We start from the raw sequence: 19091 nt of genomic DNA, 5'->3' as shown, positions 1-19091 counted from the left end.
GTTTCTCACTTTACAGTACACGACTGTGTCACATGATCATGTAAAAATTGTTGACGACTTCCTGCTGCTGGACCGGTCAGAGAGGCCTGACCTGATACTGGCCTGAGCAGTGAGTTGGCAGCTGGGTGACCAGGTGACTCTCTCACTGTCTCATATCTCCGACTGGCCTGGCTGGATGCACCCACCCTGGCCACAGAGTGGTTTTTCTGATAGCACACTGCCCGCAACACAGCTACACACGTCTAGTACCGGAACATGCATGAAACTGATGAAGCTCACACTTCGAGATTTCCACTCCATGCTGCAGAACACACATGGGACCACCATGCCACACACTAGACTGTGCATGTGGGTGCATCTGCATCATCGATGCATCACATGAGGTCGTGTTGCAAGCAGGGACTGGGAGTCGTAAAGTATTTTACGACTCCCTGGTTGCAAGCTCACTGCATGCATGCATGCAAGGTACAGTGTGCGTGTACTGCACTGACTTGTCATTTGTAGTGACTGACCAGACCACACACCGTACATGATAGTACGCGGGTAGATTTACCCATGCTTGCTTCGGCTACACTTTTGTACAGCCAGTCAGTGCAGTGTACCACTTGCTTGGTGTCTGTCGATAAAAAATTGTTCAATGTTTTGATGAATGACGGGCCTTCTTGGCTGCTTGCCGCGGAGAGAGAAGCACCTCCGCAGATTGGGCCATTACTCCAGGAGCTGGCGTACATACTTTTCTTGTGGTGGAACATTTCGCACTGGCACCAACATTGCTCTTGTCGAGCCAAATAGGCACACGGCCTGCCGCTGAATTTAGACCACATACTGTCAGAAACCTAGAATTGGAGACGTCCCAAAGGCTGTTCCCACTGTTTCTAGTCCTCCTGGGTGCAAGAAGGCTCCATGGCAGCCCCTGCACGGCATGCCCACTTGGATAGCTACCTTGGCAAATCCTACAATGTCAGTGGCACAGTCGTGTTTGTCCATAAAATTATTGCCGAAGGTCAGTTTGCTGGTTGATCTGGTTTATCAGCTAGCCCCGTACACTGGACCTTCTCAAACGAAGTGTGGACGCTTTGTTCTGTGCCGTTTCTGCTTCAGGTGGCTATGGGATCGTTTTCCTGGCGAAAAGCACGAGCAATTTCAATGAGCCAGGTGCTAAATGCTGGGCCCTCAAGCGGGTCCTGGTGAACAATCAAGAGGATCTGCGAAATTGTCAAAGGGAAATTTTCGTCATGGTGAGTCGCGGGTGGTACAACTTCGACCTGAGCACGCACGCGTACATCTTGTTGTTATCATAAACACGACAATGTTCACCGCTGTAGTATCTGCTGACCTGCTGTACGAGTGCATGGTACTACTAGCTAGCACTGACTGAAGAAAATCCAGTTTTGTTTCTTGCAAATAATTTGAATGTTTGGTACATTATTGACAGCTGTTGCATGTCCAGTACGTATTACCCAGGTGGTAAATTTCCTGACCCAGGGCAAGATAGAATCACATGTACATTCACTTTGCAACTTAGCACACGAACAAATCTCTGAACCTCTGGCCTAAATGAAATTTCTGCAAAGGCTAACATGCATCTAGATCCATACTCGTCTGAGAGACAAGACTCCCTGTTGGGATTACACGAGTAAAGTGAGTCATGTATGATATCAAGAGTACATGAAAACCAGAGTGTGCAGCTCGGATGGGTTGCTGTCACGGCGAAATTCCGTGATTACATCATTTTAGTGATGTAGTGCGTACAAGCAGGATTCAAGCAGGTCTCTTTCTGCACAACTGCAGCTCAGTTGTACGCACTACGCCATTTCCCGCCTCAGATCTGGGCCAAATATGATGTAATCACGGAATTTCGCCGTGACAGACACCCATAGCAGAAAAGGCCCCAAGCTGCACACTCTGGTTTTCATGTACTCTTGATGATATTGGTGCTAGACGGTGTTGGCCCGTTGTTGGCCCGGTATGGCATTTGCCCCTGTGTATGTATGCATGCGCATGCGTGTCTACATGGTGCATGGTGCGTGTGTGTGTGTGTGTGTGTGTGTGTGTGTGTGTGTGTGTACATGGTGTGTGTGTACATGGTGCGTGTGTGTGGGGGAGAAAGAGTGCGCAGGCCCAAAGCCTTTGGGAAATCCTTAAAAATATAATAAAATACAAATACATGTGCATGTGTGTACATGTGTGTTTGTGTATGTACACGTTCATGTTTGTGTATGTACGTGGTACATGTTTGTGTGCGTGTGCTGTCCTGTTTGCATGCGATTGTGCGTCCGTGCCACTGTGCAGCGGACGAACCGCAGCAACCCGAACGTCGTGCGCCTGGAGCAGTCAGCGATCAACAGCCAGGGTGGTGACATCCACGAAGTGCTCATGCTGATGGAGTTCTGTACCTGTAAGTACATGTGACTGTCACCAGGCAGCCATAATCATGTCACTTGCAGTGGGCGGTTCGATGGACTTCTCGTCCGCTCTCAGTCTGGATGGCAGTCGTGACTGGAGAGTCCGTCAAGTGCCACGTCAAGTCGGCGCAAAAGAGCGAGGTCCGGTGTGGGGAGCAAACACCTTTCCTGTGCAATCATCGCCGAAGTCGCTACCACGATCTCGTACTTAAAGGGGAAGTTAAGGAAAAAATTAAAATTTCACCAGTTGTAGTCTTCGGGGTGCTGAGTCGAATGGTCTTGGTCCGAGGAAGCTGAGACGCTCCCTTCCTACTTGAATCCCAATCGAACTCGCGCACTTCCACCGAAACTGGGTGACTGCGCCCTACGAGATGGGGTTTTATATGCAAAATGTCACTAAAAGTGCCATTTCGTTCTTATAAAAGCACGGATGACCGCGATTGGCCCATATGTTGTAGTCCTTTGGACGCTGAGTCGACTGGTTTTGGTCCGAAAAGGCTGCGATGCAGCGTTCCTCCTTTATTCCCAATCGAACATGGTTGAAGAAGCGGTCACGTGCTCCTGGGTGCCCAAATCACCTGGTCACCACGCCAGCAGGCGACAACTTTCACACCAAGGTTCAACTCGAGTTCAACTCGAGTGACAGGACTGCACCCAAAAAAGGTCAAACAGGCTAGTAAGTTGTACCCAGCAGGCACGGTGACCAGGTGACTGGCGTACGCAGGAGCACGTGACCGCTTGTTCAACCATGTTCGATTGGGAATAAAGGAAGAACGCTGCATCGCAGCCTTTTCGGACCAAAACCAATCGACTGAGCGTCCAAAAGACTACAACATATGGGCCAATCGCGGTCATCCATGCTTTTATAAGAACGAAATGGCGCTTTTAGTGAGATTTTGCATACAAATCCCCATCTAGTAGGGCCCAGTCACCCAGTTTCGGTGGAAGTGCGCGAGTTCGATTGGGATTCAAGTAGGAAGGGAGCGTCTCAGCTTCCTCGGACCAAGACCATTCGACTCAGCACCCCGAAGACAACAACTGGTGAAATTTTAATTTTTGCCTTAACTTCCCCTTTAAGTGAAACTTCACTGTTAGCCATACCTGCAAGGGGCATACATAAACATCTGTGCTGGAAAGACGCGAACGGGAAAAGTCTGAAGAAAAAATTCCCATAGTATGTTACACCCAGAGTAGTTTATATCCCAACACGGCACACGAGTAGTTGCATGTTAACGTTAAACGATACACTCAGGGTGAATGTGAACTCGCTCGTCTGCATGCTCGTATCGCCGCTTTGCATCGCTGTATGTGATGGCATTCGTTTTGCTGAAATTGTTACATTGCACTGGGCACCACTACCATGTCATGTGATGTGAGCCTCTGCCGTCACCGCTTTGGGTAGAGAGTGTAGAACTCACCCCCAGGCGAGAACAGACTTCGGTCAGTAAACTGTACGTTGTGCTTGATGGTTGGACTTTTCTGGCACGTGGTCATGCTCCACACTCCGGAGGAGCCTGCCGATACTTTGGCGTAGTTCTGCTATGTCGCCTCGTGCCGAAGTTGTACGGCGTCGGGTCACGTCCCGGTACGTGAAGCCTGTGGCCCCATCTAACCGCAACATCCTCACAGGCGTAGAAAAAGTCGCAAAATCTGTGTTCTACGTGGGCAGTGTCAACATGGAGTGTAGCGCTAACGCAATCGTGCCAGCTAGTTCGGTTGGTGGGTACACGTCTGCCTGATTGTGTTGGGTCTGTTGCCAACGGGCTCGGCTGCTTGAAGGTGTAATGTTGTACCTGCCACCTTTGTTGGTTCCAGGGTAGTTTCTATTTGAAGTATACATACCTGTTAACCATGAACTGCTTCTGGCTAGATTAACTCTTGTGTAATCAATGGTGCTAGTGAAGCTTATATCAGATCCACTCTGATTTAGCCACCCACACTAGTAGCAAGTATTACCTTCACTGGGGGCAGGGGTAACTGCAATTGGATCCCAGGACGGATAACCTGATGCCGTCAATCCTTTTTCTGCACCTTGTCCTCACCCACTTACTGAGGTGTGGTAAGCCCATAAGTGGGATCATTTTCAAGTCCACCCAGAGTTTTGGGGATTTCAGGGGGTGTCGGCCGTTGGGCGGTTCAATAGCCAATTGAGTCATCTTTCCAAGATTCCCTTTGAGTCTCTCTCCCCTCTCCCGGGGAGACCCACGTGACCAGTTTTGGCAGTGAGCAACAAGTACAAGTACAACAAGTGTGTGTGTGTGTGTGTGTGTGTGTGTGTGTGTGTGTGTGTGTGTGTGTGTGTGTGCGTGTGTGTGTGTGTGTGTGCGTGTGTGTGTGTGTGTGTGCGTGTGTGTGTGTGTGCACGCCCGCACATGCGCACAATGCACGTGCCATGCCTATCTGGTCAGTAAACCAGGCAGGCACAGTGAGTGGGTTGGTCTAAGACCATGATTGAGATATGAGAGGTAGGAGATGCCAGCCTCCCTTCACGCAATACAAGATTTAGCAGTATGCACCCACTGTGCATGGTCTGACAGTTCGATTGTGTGATTCCGGATGGGACGCGGAGTTTACCAACTGCCAGTACAGTCAACCTTGCGTATAACGACACTCTTTGGGGCATCAGAAAAGTGTCCTTACTTGCGAAGTGTCATTATACCCAAAGTCTCATTATAATTATGTATTACAGTTGGATGGGACTTTGCTCTGGGCATGGGAATTCTGTCGTTATTTGCGAATTGTCGTTATATCCGCAGTCGTTATTAGCGAAGTTGTCTGTATTGTAGTTCTGCACCATTGGACACTCGTTTCAAGTTCATTTCTCTTTCTTTCTCTCCCATTATGCTCAGCTGGCAATCTGCTGGAGTTGATGAACCAACATTTTTCGGAGGGACGTAAGTTGCCGGAACCCCAGGTGCTTCGCATTTTCTACGATGTGGTCAAAGCTATTGCCTCGCTGCACCAATCGGAGACGCCAGTTATTCATCGAGACTTGAAGGTACGTCTCTTTTCTATGATGTATGTGTGCTGGGCCAATGAGGGAGGCGATTTGGGGTAGGGTGTTCGAGTCGGGGTGTACGGCTCAAGGGAGTCTGACCGCACTTTGTATTAACCCCAAACTCACACAATTGTCAAAGTACATTTACTCCTGCAGCTGTTGTTTTTTAATGCTTTTTCGTTTGTTTTTGTGTGTCTTTTTTCTCTACTTTTGATAAGGTGGAGAATGTCCTAATTCAAGGAGATCTGTATAAGCTGTGTGACTTTGGAAGCTGTACACGAACAACCGTTACGCCTTCGGTATGCCCTGTGTGATGTGTGTTGTCTTGAGAGCCGCATCTATAGTTTGTGGTTGTGCAAATTCAGTCGTGCTTTATCCAGGGTGTTCTGGAGAAGCATGCGATTCCTCTTGCACTTGTCCGGTCTCTCTCTCTCTCTCTCTCTCTTCTCTCTCTCTCTCTCTCTCTCTCTCTCTCTCTCTCTCTCTCTCTCTCTCTCTCTCTCTCTCTCTCTCTCTCTCTCTCTCTCTCTCTCTCTCTCTCTCTCTCTCTCTCTCTCTCTCTCTCTCTGTACGTGGTTGTGCTGTCTTGTTGTCTTGCCATCACTTTCCAATCCACCTGTCTTCCACCCTTTGTCGCTCCCTTTATTTCTGTTCCTCACTCTCCTCACCAGCCCGTTATTCTCATGTCCGGACATATCTCATTCTGCATGTTCTGATATCAGTCTGCACTGCCCGTAGAACATAAAAGCCAGAGTATCCAGCTTGGGCCGGTTGGCTGTTTTGGGCGCAATTCCTGGATTTCATCGTTGTCCACGCAAGCGAGCAGGGCCAGGTCAGGTGGCATAGCGCTCCTGAGGCTCCTGACTGCATTGTAGATGCATGCGTGACCAGACATACCAGTGAAACACATACCCCCCTCCCCTAAATGGAATTATGGTGAGTGGTGCGTGACGCTAGCACTGGCCAACCCTGGGCCGTGCACTGGAGCGCAGCGCTGCTGCTGTGTTCACGCTAGCGAAATTCATTGGCTGGCACAGTACTTGCAAAGTCTTGCCAGCTCGCTCTGGATCACTAGTTCACTACGGTTGATGTGGCCTTAGGGGTGTTGGCATTGGTGCTATCTATCCCATCCTGCCTGCTCATCCAGGTTTTCATGTACATTAGTAATAGGTTTTTCATTTGACCCGACGAGACCACACGACGCTTGCAGATCACAGCACTACTTGCTGTCGTGGAGTGTGGCTGGTGAACTGTTCGTGCTGTGATCTGCAAGCGTCGTGTGGTCTCGTCGGGTCAAATGAAAAACCTATTACTACTATTCGACGGACCTATTGAAGATGGCCACAGAGTTTTCATGTACATTGTTGGATAAGGTGCGCTACACGATTGATGCATGATTGCCTACACGTGTGTGTAACAAACGAACACACACGTGTAGGCAATCATGCATCAATCGTGTAGCGCACCATATCCAACAGACATGTACGCTGGTACTTCAGTAAAACCTGTCAATGTGACCACCTGTCCCAGCGGACCACTACAACTGGGCTCAAGAGATGTGATTTCCTGTAAAATGACCCTGGATAAGGAGACCACCTGTACACAGGGACCACGTTTTGAAGGTCCCTTGAGCAGTCGGCTTAGTCAGGTTTCACTGTACATGACTTAAATGTGTGTGTGTGTGTGTGTGTGTGTTTCTCTTCAAGAACTGAGCCTAATGTTGTTCTCTCCCTGTCTGTGTTTCTCACCTCAGTTGGAAAATGTGCATGGTATCGAGGAGGATCTACAACGCTTTACGACATTATCCTATCGATCTCCTGAAATGGTTGACCTCTACTCAAACAAGACGATAGGCACCAAATCGGATATCTGGGTAAGCTCAACTGTGTGTGTGTCTGTCTGTCTGTCTGTGTCCGTGTGTTTCTGTTGGGCCACTGTGTGCCTGTGCACCAACGAGTGCATTGAAGCATGGCTCTTCCTCTAGGCTGACGTCCTATGACCGGTTTTGCATGCATGTTTGTCCGCACTGTGTGTGTGTGTGTGTGTGTGTGTGTGTGTGTGTGTGTGTGTGTGTGTGTGTGTGCGCATGCCCATGGGTGTATGTGTGTGTGTGTGTTTGCATGCGTATGTGCATATGTTGCGCTTACAGGCATTGGGTGTGATGCTATATAAGATGTGCTTCTTCACGCTGGCGTTTGGTGAGAGCATGGTGGCAATCATGGAGGGGAACTTCAAGCTGCCCGAGAACTCGCCCTATTCCCGATCGCTCCACTCTCTAATCTGTGAGTTTTCCTATGTGTGTGTGTCTGTGTGTGTCTGTGTGTGTCTGTGTGTGTCTATGTGTGTCTATGTGTGTGTGTCTCTGTGTCTGTGCGTGCCGCTCTCTCTGTCTACCTGTGTGATTCTCAGTTGTTCGTTTGTGAACATGTACATCCCGTAAGATGGAATCCTGCGAGACCTGCTTCAGGCCATCAAAGGCTGCTCCGCTGAGAATTCAGAAAATAAAACGTCCCTGGTTGGATTTTACTGCCTAGCTCTGTGCATGTGTGTTTGTAGTGTTATGTAGTCCTGTAGAGGGCTGTCATCTGGCACATGTCAAACCCTTGCTTGTCCTTTTGTGTGGGTTTGTGTGTGGGTGTGTGTGTGTGTGTGTGTGTCTGTGTGTGTTCACGTGCCCACAGGCTATCTACTGACCGTGGACGCGGACGAGCGGCCGGATATCTTCCAGGTGGCATACGTCGTTAGTAACATGACCCAGCTGCCACTGACCGTCAAGAATAGCTTTGTGAGTGATGGATGAACAATACACTGCCCGTGCAGCTATTCATGTATGCTAGATGGCTTGCATGGCTATTAAAGGGGAAGTTAAGGCAAACATTAAAATTTCACCAGTTGTAGTCTTCGGGGTGCTGAGTCGAATGGTCGTGGTCCGAGAAAGCTGAGACGCTCCCTTCCTACTTGAATCCCAATCGAACTCGCGTACTTCCACCGAAACTGGGTGACTGCGCCCTACTAGATGGGGATTTGTATGCAAAATGTCACTAAAAGCGCCATTTCGTTCTTATAAAAGCATGGATGACCGCGATTGGCTCATATGTTGTAGTCTTTTGGACGCTGAGTCGATTGGTTTTGGTCCGAAAAGGCTGCGATGCATCGTTCCTCCTTTATTCCCAACCGAACATGGTTGAACAAGCGGTCACGTGCTCCTGCGAACACCAGTCACCTGGTCACCGTGCCTGCAGGGTACAACTTACTAGCGTGTTTGACCTTTTTTGGGTGCAGTCCTGTCACTCGAGTTGAACTCGAGTTGAACCTTGGTGTGAAAGTTGTCGCCTGCTGGCGTGGTGACCAGGTGATTTGGGCCCCCAGGAGCACGTGACCGCTTGTTCAACCATGTTCGATTGGGAATAAAGGAGGAACGCTGCATCGCAGCCTTTTCGGACCAAAACCAGTCGACTTAGCGTCCAAAAGAGTACAACATATGGGCCAATTGCGGTCATCCGTGCTTTTATAAGAACGAAATGGCGCTTTTAGTGACATTTTGCATACAAATCCTCATCTAGTAGGGCGCAGTCACCCAGTTTCGGTGGAAGTGCGCGAGTTCGATTGGGATTCAAGTAGGAAGGGAGCGTCTCAGCTTTCTCGGACCAAGACCATTCGACTCAGCACCTCGAAGACTACAACTGGTGAAATTTTAATTTTTGCCTTAACTTCCCCTTTAATAGTCCTTTCAGAGCGAGCTGGGTCTTGGTTTTTCTGATGTTTTCTCTTTAACTGTGTCTGGATTGGGTGTGGAGACGTTTTAGGAATTTCTTGTTTGAGATTCGGGGCATTCCCTGATGTTAGTACATGTATACCGAGTTGTTGACCCGAATTCCGCCAGCCGCTACTTTGGAGTTGAGCATCATGCTCTTCATACAGTGGTCCCTCTCTAATCTGCCACCATCTGTGCTATGGACATTCTGCTGAATTTAGGAGAGTGCTGGATTATCAAATCTGATCTATTGGTGCAGCCAGTATGAATAGGACATTTCAGTTGCCGAAAATTATGGTGGTATACAGTCAACTTCGCTAATAACCACTGCGGATTTAACGACAATTCGCGAGTAACGACAGAATTTCCATGCCCAGAGCAAAGTCCATTCTACCTGTATACATATAATGAGACTTCGGGTATATCGACACTTCGCGAATAACGACACTTTTCTGATGCCCGGTCGAGTGTCGTTATACGCAAAGTTGACTGTATTGGGAGTGCTGGTCTATAGTATTCTAGATTAAGGACGGACGACTGTATCCAATGAGGACCAGTCTGGGCTGCAAGAGTGCTCCATGCAAAGTGCAGAGCAGTATACTCGTATACACTGATACGGAAAATGAAAGGCTGTTAAGCTGTAAACGCCAAAAATATTACACACTGGATGATTATCAGACAGCATACACAATTCCTGAGTCTAATGATCTCTTCCTCCCTACTCTTGTGTATTGTTATTCCCTGCGTTTGTTGACAGAACTCGCCCATTCCCACTCACTTGCCCGATCCGCCTCCACTGGGACAGAAGCGTCACGAGCGCAAACAGTCGTAAGTTCATGCAGCCTCTTTGTGCTTGTTGTGTTGGCGAGTCCGACTGCCTTTTCTTTCGCCATGGGTGGCTGCTCCCTCGTCCTCTGGTAGACATAAGCCTTCCTTCAATATAGTGCTTTCACATGTATCACAGAACCATCCGCAGCAGCCATGCTGGTCAAGCCCTGCATCTTTCGTCACAGGATAATTAGTACTAGATGTTTTTTTTGTTTTTGTGCGTTGTCCCCTAGTTGGTCGTGGGGTAACACGGGTCATAGGCGCAGGCAGATCTAACAGGGACTATCGTGAATGGAGTTATCATCGTGTGTGGACTACTACAGTCTATTTCAAAACTATAGACGCGTAGGGTTTTTGAAATATTTCAAATTTGGCTGGAGCTTTTTGAGAGTAGTTTTCGGAATATTGCTCAGGTCCGCTCCACAATTACTCTCATAGTTTCTAAACGATTGGATAACAGATGCCCAATTTGGAAAATTTTATGCACAAAGTGATCACAGATTTTATGTGGTATAGATGCTGGCATAACGGTTTTTGCCTAGGTACGCGTCTATAGTTTTGACATGGACTTTAGTATCAAATTTCATTTTTCTCTTTCTTTAAAAATTATTATTTTCTGTTTTGCTTTTCGTTTAAAAAAGTTGGTTGTGGAAGTAGCACCGGGGGCCTACGCGGCGTTTGCCTGATGCACCCAGGGAGGGCGAAGACTGTCTACACTCGTGGCAAGCGAAATCCGACACTGGCCATAGGGGACAGCGCCACAACACGGCTGTTTTTTTATGCGATTTCACGCCACTTAACAATATGGCCGCCGAAAGTCTCGATTGGGCTTCAATGGCAAGAAAATTTGAATTTTCAAATCGTCAAAACACGAGTAGGCCATGGTTTCCCCTGGATTTTGAAGACTAGTCAGCCCGGACAGCCCGGGGAACACGCTGATCATCTGCGTCTTGTTTCAAGCTTTCCGCTCGTACCTCACATGACTGCCTTTCCTTCAAGAAACATTTGTTCTGTGTCGTGTGACTTTGGCTTCGTTCTGGAATACTCCTTGTGTCGTCGCTGACAAACTCGGCTCCCAGAAGCCCTTCCCGATTTTTTCCCAGCTTAGATCGATTTTTTCCCAGCTTAGATCGATATTTTCCCAGGTAGAGGACTACCCTCTGGTTGTCTTCCCCAAGTGTCATTAGAATATGCACTTGAACTTCTAAATACGCGCGAAGAGTCAGGAGCCTGTTTTCTCTTGATTTGGAAGACAAATGGTGTGGCCCTTTAGTTGCTGTTGAGTGTAGAAGGCTGCTTCCTGCTGTAAATTGCTTAGTCGTCGTGTGGGATATGGTAGAAGAAGACAGCAGCCGGCCAAGTGAGCTTGAAATTGTGATATCTACCCTATTGTGCGTCGAACGATTACGAAATGTCTAACTTGAATGTTGTACACGCGAGCACGCCAAGCAGAGGCTGACAATCATTGGCGAGATCAATCTCCAGACTGCCAGGAGTAGTTCGAGCAAGTTTGAAGCGGAAAGACAGCTAACTGGGCAGGCCAGGACGCCTTTCCACCCTCTTTCTCTCTCAAATTGCAGAAAAGTCGAGTATCTCGCTTGAGCGCTTTCAAAACTGTTCTCTTGGTTTCGCGTCCCAAATCGTGGAACCACGCGAGGATCGACATGAGTTTCGCCTTTCCACCCTCTTTCTCTCTCAAATTGCAGAAAAGTCGAGTATCTCGCTTGAGCGCTTTCAAAACTGTTCTCTTGGTTTCGCGTCCCAAATCGTGGAACCACGCGAGGATCGACATGAGTTTCTTCGAAAAACGCAAACTCATCGCGTATTTGTACCATTCGCACAATGTTACATAAATCGCACCGAACGACGCCATATTTATAAGTGCCTGCGCGTGAACAGCCGTGACAAATGGACATCGATGATGTAATGCACTGCACCTAATTTGTACGTCAGAGCCGTAGGCATCCCAGACAGGTCGAAAGGTCACAACGTAGAAACACACGGTTCACCGACATGGTACACATAAGGGAGTATTGGCATCCAGTGCCCAGTCACATGCACAGTGGAAGTACAATAAACTAAAAGCAATGGAAAAGTACGAAGTGGTTGCTGAAGCATCTTCACACTTCAAATTCAGACTTCAATGTGGTCGTCACGGGATGATATACTCAGTACGCGCCCATTCATATGATTTTGGGAGCACCTTTTAACCTTTCAGGTGAACCTTGACTGTGATGAGTACGAGTACTGTCATGAGACCGATAAAAGTTGTAAGTAAGACGTGTACTACGTATGCAGGGCTGCAAGGGCCGCACACTGCGTTGCGTAGTCCCTTTTTCCAAGTGTGTCGCTTGCCATGACTGTACATTGGAGCTCTTCAGTTGGCATGAAAGTGCGGTGTTGAGGCGTGCCAGGGAGTCTCGTTATTCTAGCGTTTCCCCCCCCCCCCCATGGTTGTGGAAATGTACATCTGATTCAACATTGTATTTCTCTTGAATTTCCATTCCTTTGGGAAATCGTCCTTTTCACAGGTGTAATTGTTATTTTCGTATAAATTAGAAAACCCTGTGTTGATTATCCAAGGAGAATGTGTTCGATCTTTTTTTTTCCGAATTTGCCGCTAAGCATGCCACCCTCTCTGTACTGTGTGTTGTGTTGTGCTGTGCAGTTTGCAAGCTCAGAATGCGCAGACGGTGACGCAGACGTCGCTCACGCCCCGCCAGCGTCCCAAAGCCAATCCCGGTGGCAGCGGCAATGCACCCAGCAGCACGGCAGCAGCACACGTCCCGTCCGCAGCAGCGGCACCGGCTACGGCGCCAGCTGCCGTCGACGCGTTTGGCGCCAGCACGTTTGCGCCTGCGACTGCTGCTGTCGCAACCACCGCCGGCGCTCCACTTCAGTCGGCCGCCGCACCGGGAGCGATGCGTCATCGCCGTGTCCCCGTCGGCTCTGTCAGGTCCAAGTCAACTGGACCGCCGTCATCATCGACGTCGTCCCAGTCGGCAGCAGCAGTGGATGCGTTTGGTGCGCCGGCCTTCGGCATCGCTCCTGTGCCAGCAGCAGCACCGTCATCGGCGGCGTCTCAGTCCGCCGCCGGTGCACAGCCGGTGTCAGCCACACGGTCGCGGCGCTCCAAGTCCCCCAGCGTCGGCTCGGTCATGTCCAGCGACTCGTTTGATCCGCGCGGTGGTGCTGACGACAGGATGGACGCGCCGTGCAATCCGACCGTGTCTATTGCGGAGGAGGCTGCTGTCGACCCGTTCGGTGCGGCCGTCTTCGCACCCCCAACTCATTCCGCGCCTCCGTCTGTTTCCATGGCTTCGGGCAGCAGGGATATGTTTGACTTAACGCCGTTCGGCGAGCAAGCACCTGCAGCTCCTTCAGTTGTGTCGCAGCCATCATCGCCTCGCGCCACCAGCCCGATTCCCCACGCTGCTGTCGCCATCAATGTTCCGGCCACCGCGCCAGCCCGGGCTGCTACCAACAGCGATCCGTTCAACATGTCCTCGTTTAGCAGCAGTCTGGACAGTGGCTCGGGCTCGGGCTCTGCTGCTGGGGGAATGCCGCCACCGCAGCAGCAGCATCAGCACCAGGCAGTGGATGCGTTTGGTGCGCCGGTCTTCCAGACCAACACTAGGGCGGTGACCGGTCATCGGCGCGTGTCCTCCGACGTCACCGGCGTGCTCTTCCACTCGGACCCGTTTGACGCCGCGCCCTTCAACCCCGCGCCACAACCGGCTACGTCCAACGTCAACAGCTTTGCGAGCGGCGCCATTGGCAGCAGTTCCACTGCAGGCGCACGGTCAGATAACGGCCTGATGGGGTTCGGCGGCTCGCAGAATACACACACGTTGCCTGCCTTTTCGCAGCACCAGCACCAGCAGCTGCATCCGCGTACAGCGCCGTCTTCGCCCATTCCTCCTGTTGGCGGTGGTGTAGCGTTCCCCGGTATTGTCAACACCGCCAACTCCACCGCTGCCGACATGTCGTGGACCGCCAAACAGCAGGAGCTGCTGCGGCAGAAGGAGAAGCTGGAGGAGCGGCAGCGCGCCCTGCTGTTGCAGCAGCAGGAGCTCGCTCGCCAGCAGACTCAGCTGGCTCACATGCAGTGTCGTGTCGGCACGCCCACTCCCCCCGGCCAGATGAACGGCCAGGTGTTTGCCAACCCGATGGCGCAGCAGGGCCGCAGTCCGCAGCCAGTGATCAAGTTTGCCCACGCGTCGTCGCTGTCACCGAGTGGTGCTGCTCTCACCGGTGCAGCCATACAGCAGCAGCAGCAGCACAAGCAGATGCACAACGCCTCCTCGCCTGTATTCCATCGCAGGCAGTCGCCCACGTTTCCATTGCACGGTCCAACCGGACCTCCTCTGGGTGACGTTTTTCGGTGAGCACCGTTGACCTGCCGTCGGCCAAGTCCCTTGTTTGTAGGCTTATTCCTTAGGTAGGTTCGTTAGCTGAGCCCGTCCTTACGGTGTAGAAAGCTGATGTGCATGTGTGAACGCTCCGCAAGAAACAAGCTTGTGATCAGCACCGTTCCTGACCACCCACACTGTCACCGGCACTGGACTCCACTTGAGATCCCGATGGCGATTTGATACGTATGTAGACGTGTGTGCGCCTGCGCACCTACACGCGTGTGACCTGGGCGTGCGAACACAGACGCTTACCCGCTGCCGGCCCGTCCAGCAGCCAGGCTTGGCGAGAGCACCCACTCTACTACTACTACTACTACTACTACTACTACTACTATTGCCGCCTGTGTACACTTCTCAGTGGAGAGCACCTGGCATTACTCTGTGACAAATCACCCCGTGTGTGTCCTGCCCCCCCCCCCCCCCCAACCAACCCCGATAGAATTTTTTTCTCGGTAGCCAAGTATTTTCGTTTTTATCTGTCCATCGCTGGACGTAAAGTATAATTATTATCATGCCGGTGCCTCTAACGCTGTTCTGTGGTGTGATTTTCTCCGCTGCCTTGCCTCCGACGAGACGAGAATGCAGCCAATATTGTTTAGCTTACCGTCTCTGCTGTGCTTACCAAGCTGTCGTTAACCGTGTTCTGTCTCCTTTTTCTTTCTTTATGGAGCTATTTATTTTTTGCCAGATGCTATGAAACGAGATGGAGTTTTTGTGTGTGAGTGTTACCTTTTTTATTCACCTGTGTGTGTGTGTGTGTAAGTGTTTGTCCGAGATGTCCCCGCTGGTATTATTATGGCAAGAGATCGCTGTTTCTCTCTTCCTTTCTTTTTTCGTTTTTATCGTGGCGTGAAGTGTGGACGTGTCAATTCGAGTCGTGTGCGAGAGAGTACGAACCTGAGTGTGTACAATGTACTGCGGCCATCCGCATGCGTGTCACATATCGGCTTACTCTCCCTGGTGCTGCGATAGCTGCCCACGGTCTTGCATTCATCGGTTCCGTCAGGTGCGTGCTCGTGTTTTGTTTGTCCAAATATTCTATTCCTATTTCCGGATGGTATTCTTTTCCTGCCTCGTGATTTTGTCCATCCACCACCCCTATGCTGTGCATGGGAGTGATTCGCACCCTGTTCTTTGCTCACTCACTCTCGCATCCTTTCTCACGTTCTTTCTCTCGTTCTGCTGGGTATCTGGCACGAGCAGCGTGCAGCTGTGCTTTTTCTGGCCTCGTTTATGTTGTCGTCGTTCAGTTTTGACGCGTCGTGCATGTGTATTTAACGAAATGTTTTGGCAGTGCCTCCTGCACTCCTCTCCGTCTCGCTAGCCTTGTGACTGTCTGTGTGTAGTTGTGGGATGCACTATGGGCGTAGTGGTGGCCCGCCGATGCGAACACCTTTGCTTGATGTATTCCTCAACACGTCCGGTGATGCGGCCCCAAATCCGGCTGACTGCATTTAAAAAAAATATATTCAGACAGGACTTCAGATTGACAGAATGCACATAAACGTGATTGATGGAGTCCGGCTTTACCGACTAGCAAATTGCGTGTAACTGTTTACATGTGTCTGAATGTGCCCTGGCCTGGGGGCCCGACCAGAGTTCTGCATCATGGCCTGTGGTGGCCAGGGAGTATTGTACTACTCCCTGGTGGTGGCGTAAAGCAGGGAGTATTGTACTACTCCCTGGTGGTGGCGTAAAGCAGGGAGTATTGTACTACTCCCTGGTGGTGGCGTAAAGCAGGGAGTATTGTACTACTCCCTGGTGGTGGCGTAAAGCAGGGAGTATTGTACTACTCCCTGGTGGTGGCGTAAAGCAGGGAGTATTGTACTACTCCCTGGTGGTGGCGTAAAGCAGGGAGTATTCAATAATTGTACTACTCCCTGGTGGTGGCGTAAAGCAGGGAGTATTGTACTACTCCCTGGTGGTGGCGTAAAGCAGGGAGTATTGTACTACTCCCTGGTGGTGGCGTAAAGCAGGGAGTATTGTACTACTCCCTGGTGGTGGCGTAAAGCAGGGAGTATTGTACTACTCCCTGGTGGTGGCGTAAAGCAGGGAGTATTGTACTACTCCCTGGTGGTGGCGTAAAGCAGGGAGTATTGTACTACTCCCTGGTGGTGGCGTAAAGCAGGGAGTATTGTACTACTCCCTGGTGGTGGCGTAAAGCAGGGAGTATTGTACTACTCCCTGGTGGTGGCGTAAAGCAGGGAGTATTGTACTACTCCCTGGTGGTGGCGTAAAGCAGGGAGTATTGTACTACTCCCTGGTGGTGGCGTAAAGCAGGGAGTATTGTACTACTCCCTGGTGGTGGCGTAAAGCAGGGAGTATTGTACTACTCCCTGGTGGTGGCGTAAAGCAGGGAGTATTGTACTTTTTTTTTTTTTTTTTTAGTTTTTTTTTTTTTTTTTTTTTAACTCAAACCATGCCTCTTGTACGGGCAAAACATAAAATAAAGACAATCAATGATTAGATCGAGCGCACGCGGTGATGATCATGTACAATGTCATTAATGACACTTGACAGATAATAATGTAAGCCTCAAGCTGAGATTCTTGCTTCAGCAACAACAAGCGCTGCCGAGTCTGAGGCCATTGCTGGTAAGAATGCCTTGCGTGCACCACGCAAGCACATCAGCGCTGAACGGACCAGTGCAAAGCCAATCTGGCAGCGGATGGCAGCTAGGGTGATGCTGTATGGCTCCCCAGTCTTGGCAGCGAGGAGAGAGGCGATGCGTTTGTAGAGCGAAGCACCATGCTTTCCCATGCCTCCAGTGGTAGAGAAGATGGCGGGGACAAAGCTGGAATGCTCCACCTCCCTCAGGCGCTGCTCATACGCACGACGCTTAGCCTTTTCATGACGGACATAGGTAGCAGCAAGTGAGTTGGAACGGTTCGAAGACGCATGGGGGTTGAATACCCGTACATCAATGTAGGTGCGTTCGAACCGTCCTCCCCAAATGCCACTAGCCACGACGTCTAGGCGTGCCTGGTCGTCAGCAATAGCAGTGCGATAACGGAGTTGCTCTCCGGAGAGTGGCTGGAGGTGTGGCTCAACTGCCACCTGATGGGCCACCCGCCTGAGCAGACGAGCAGTGAGGTCCCTCACCTCGTTGTGACGAATGGACGGAAATCCACCCGTCGGACACGAGAGGGAGTGAGACACAGTGAACTGCTGCCCACACGCACACAGTGATGGTAGCCGGACCGGCAGCCAGTTGAAGCGAAGGCAAACAGCATCCCGAAACTCCGACTTCGTCAGGGTGAAGCCATGGCGTTGAAGGGGTCGGCACGTGAGCCAGCTTGAGGCACCCGGTTCCGAAGCCAGAGCGATCACTCGCTGCAGCTCTGAACTGGCGGAGGAAGAGAAGGCCTGGGCTGCTGCGCGAATTGACTCCCCGGCTGTCGCCATCACGCGCTTCTTGGCAGCGCGAACATCATGGATGGCAGTGCCAAGAACTGGATCTTGGGCGAGAACACGGCAGGTGAGGGAGGCAGTGATGTCAAGGGAGGACTGGTGCTGTTCGGCCCGGGACGACGGATGAGGTATGCCAAGGCCTCCAAAGCGACATGGCAATGCTATCAGGGTGCGCTCCTCAGCATTGACGGGGCGACCTAGGAGAGCAGGAATGAAGGTGTTGGTGATAGCAGCATCAAGCGGAGCTAGGTGCTCAGCCATACCAGGTTGTGCCCTACAGAGAAAAGTCCATTTGCTCTGCAGGCCGTACACATACGCTGAGTAGGCTGCTTGCGGCTCAGTGATAGCATACTGGCTAAGGCGGTGAACTTGTGTGCTCCACTCCTCAACCTTCTGCTGCAGGTAGCTGGTGACAAAGGCTGGCGTGCCGATTGCAGCGCCGAGGTATCTTGCACCATCGGGTTGGATGGTGACACCTGTGCCGTCGAAAATACGGACAGCCTCATCGAGGAACTGAGGTTTCACAACCAGGATGGATTTGGACGGGTTGGGAAAGTATCCGTACTGGGGGCCCTTTCCGACTAGCCGATCCCACCACTTGCGCACCCGCAGCAGCTTGCCACCCGACCCAGCGTCGTCAGCATACCAGGACTGTACCGCACCTTCAGTTGCCACAGACTTCATCAGCGGGGCGATGCCAATAGCGTACATGGCCATTGCCACAGGGTCGCCTTGAGTTGTACCTTCCTCCGATAGGATCGTTTCACCACCAACAAATAGTTTTGCGGGCCGACGGTATGTGTTGACAACCAGATGGGCGAGAGACGGACACGTGTGCTGCACATTCCTAAGGCAAACTTCGCGGTTCAGGCAATTGAACGCATTGGATGCGTCGGCAAGCAAAAGACACTCTGTGGACGGATCATCAAACACACTCCCCATCGCATGGATGGCAGCTTCGATACCTCCGTCCTGGCCTGCACATAACTGAAGGCTTCCTGCAGCCTCCATGATTTCAGGGCGGATGACAGAGAGGATGGCCTTGCCCAGGATTCGGCGGAGAACCTCCCCAATGCCGATCGGTCTGACACCTGGGCTCTTGTCCAGAGGAATTAATCTGCAGGACGTGTAAGCTTCTAGTGCGGTAGGATCGACATACGTAGTTGCGAGGCGGCGCGCACATTGAGCCATAGCATCGCATAGCTGGTCAGATGCATCGGAGAAGCCGGTGCACATATGGCGCCACGTGTCCGCGTTCACTCCCGATGGGCCAGCACCTC

At 51.0% G+C, this 19091-nt stretch overlaps 1 protein-coding gene across 1 annotated transcript; it reads left to right on the top strand.

Moving 5' to 3' along the window:
* The first annotated feature begins 585 nt into the window (after nucleotides 1-585).
* Nucleotides 586-15713, top strand: LOC135811749 (AP2-associated protein kinase 1-like). Its single transcript, XM_065324991.1, has 10 exons — nucleotides 586-1003; nucleotides 1102-1238; nucleotides 2293-2398; nucleotides 5255-5403; nucleotides 5622-5702; nucleotides 7157-7276; nucleotides 7553-7685; nucleotides 8085-8188; nucleotides 9915-9985; nucleotides 12654-15713. Exons 1-10 carry the CDS (start codon nucleotides 904-906, stop codon nucleotides 14371-14373), a joined length of 2721 nt encoding a protein of 906 aa, XP_065181063.1. The 5' UTR covers nucleotides 586-903; the 3' UTR covers nucleotides 14374-15713.
* The last annotated feature ends 3378 nt before the right edge of the window (nucleotides 15714-19091 follow it).

The sequence above is a fragment of the Sycon ciliatum genome, chromosome 3 (genome assembly GCF_964019385.1).
Source record: "Sycon ciliatum chromosome 3, ocSycCili1.1, whole genome shotgun sequence".
In the NCBI taxonomy this organism is placed as follows: domain Eukaryota; kingdom Metazoa; phylum Porifera; class Calcarea; order Leucosolenida; family Sycettidae; genus Sycon; species Sycon ciliatum.
This window is presented reverse-complemented; position numbering and strand designations above follow the sequence as displayed.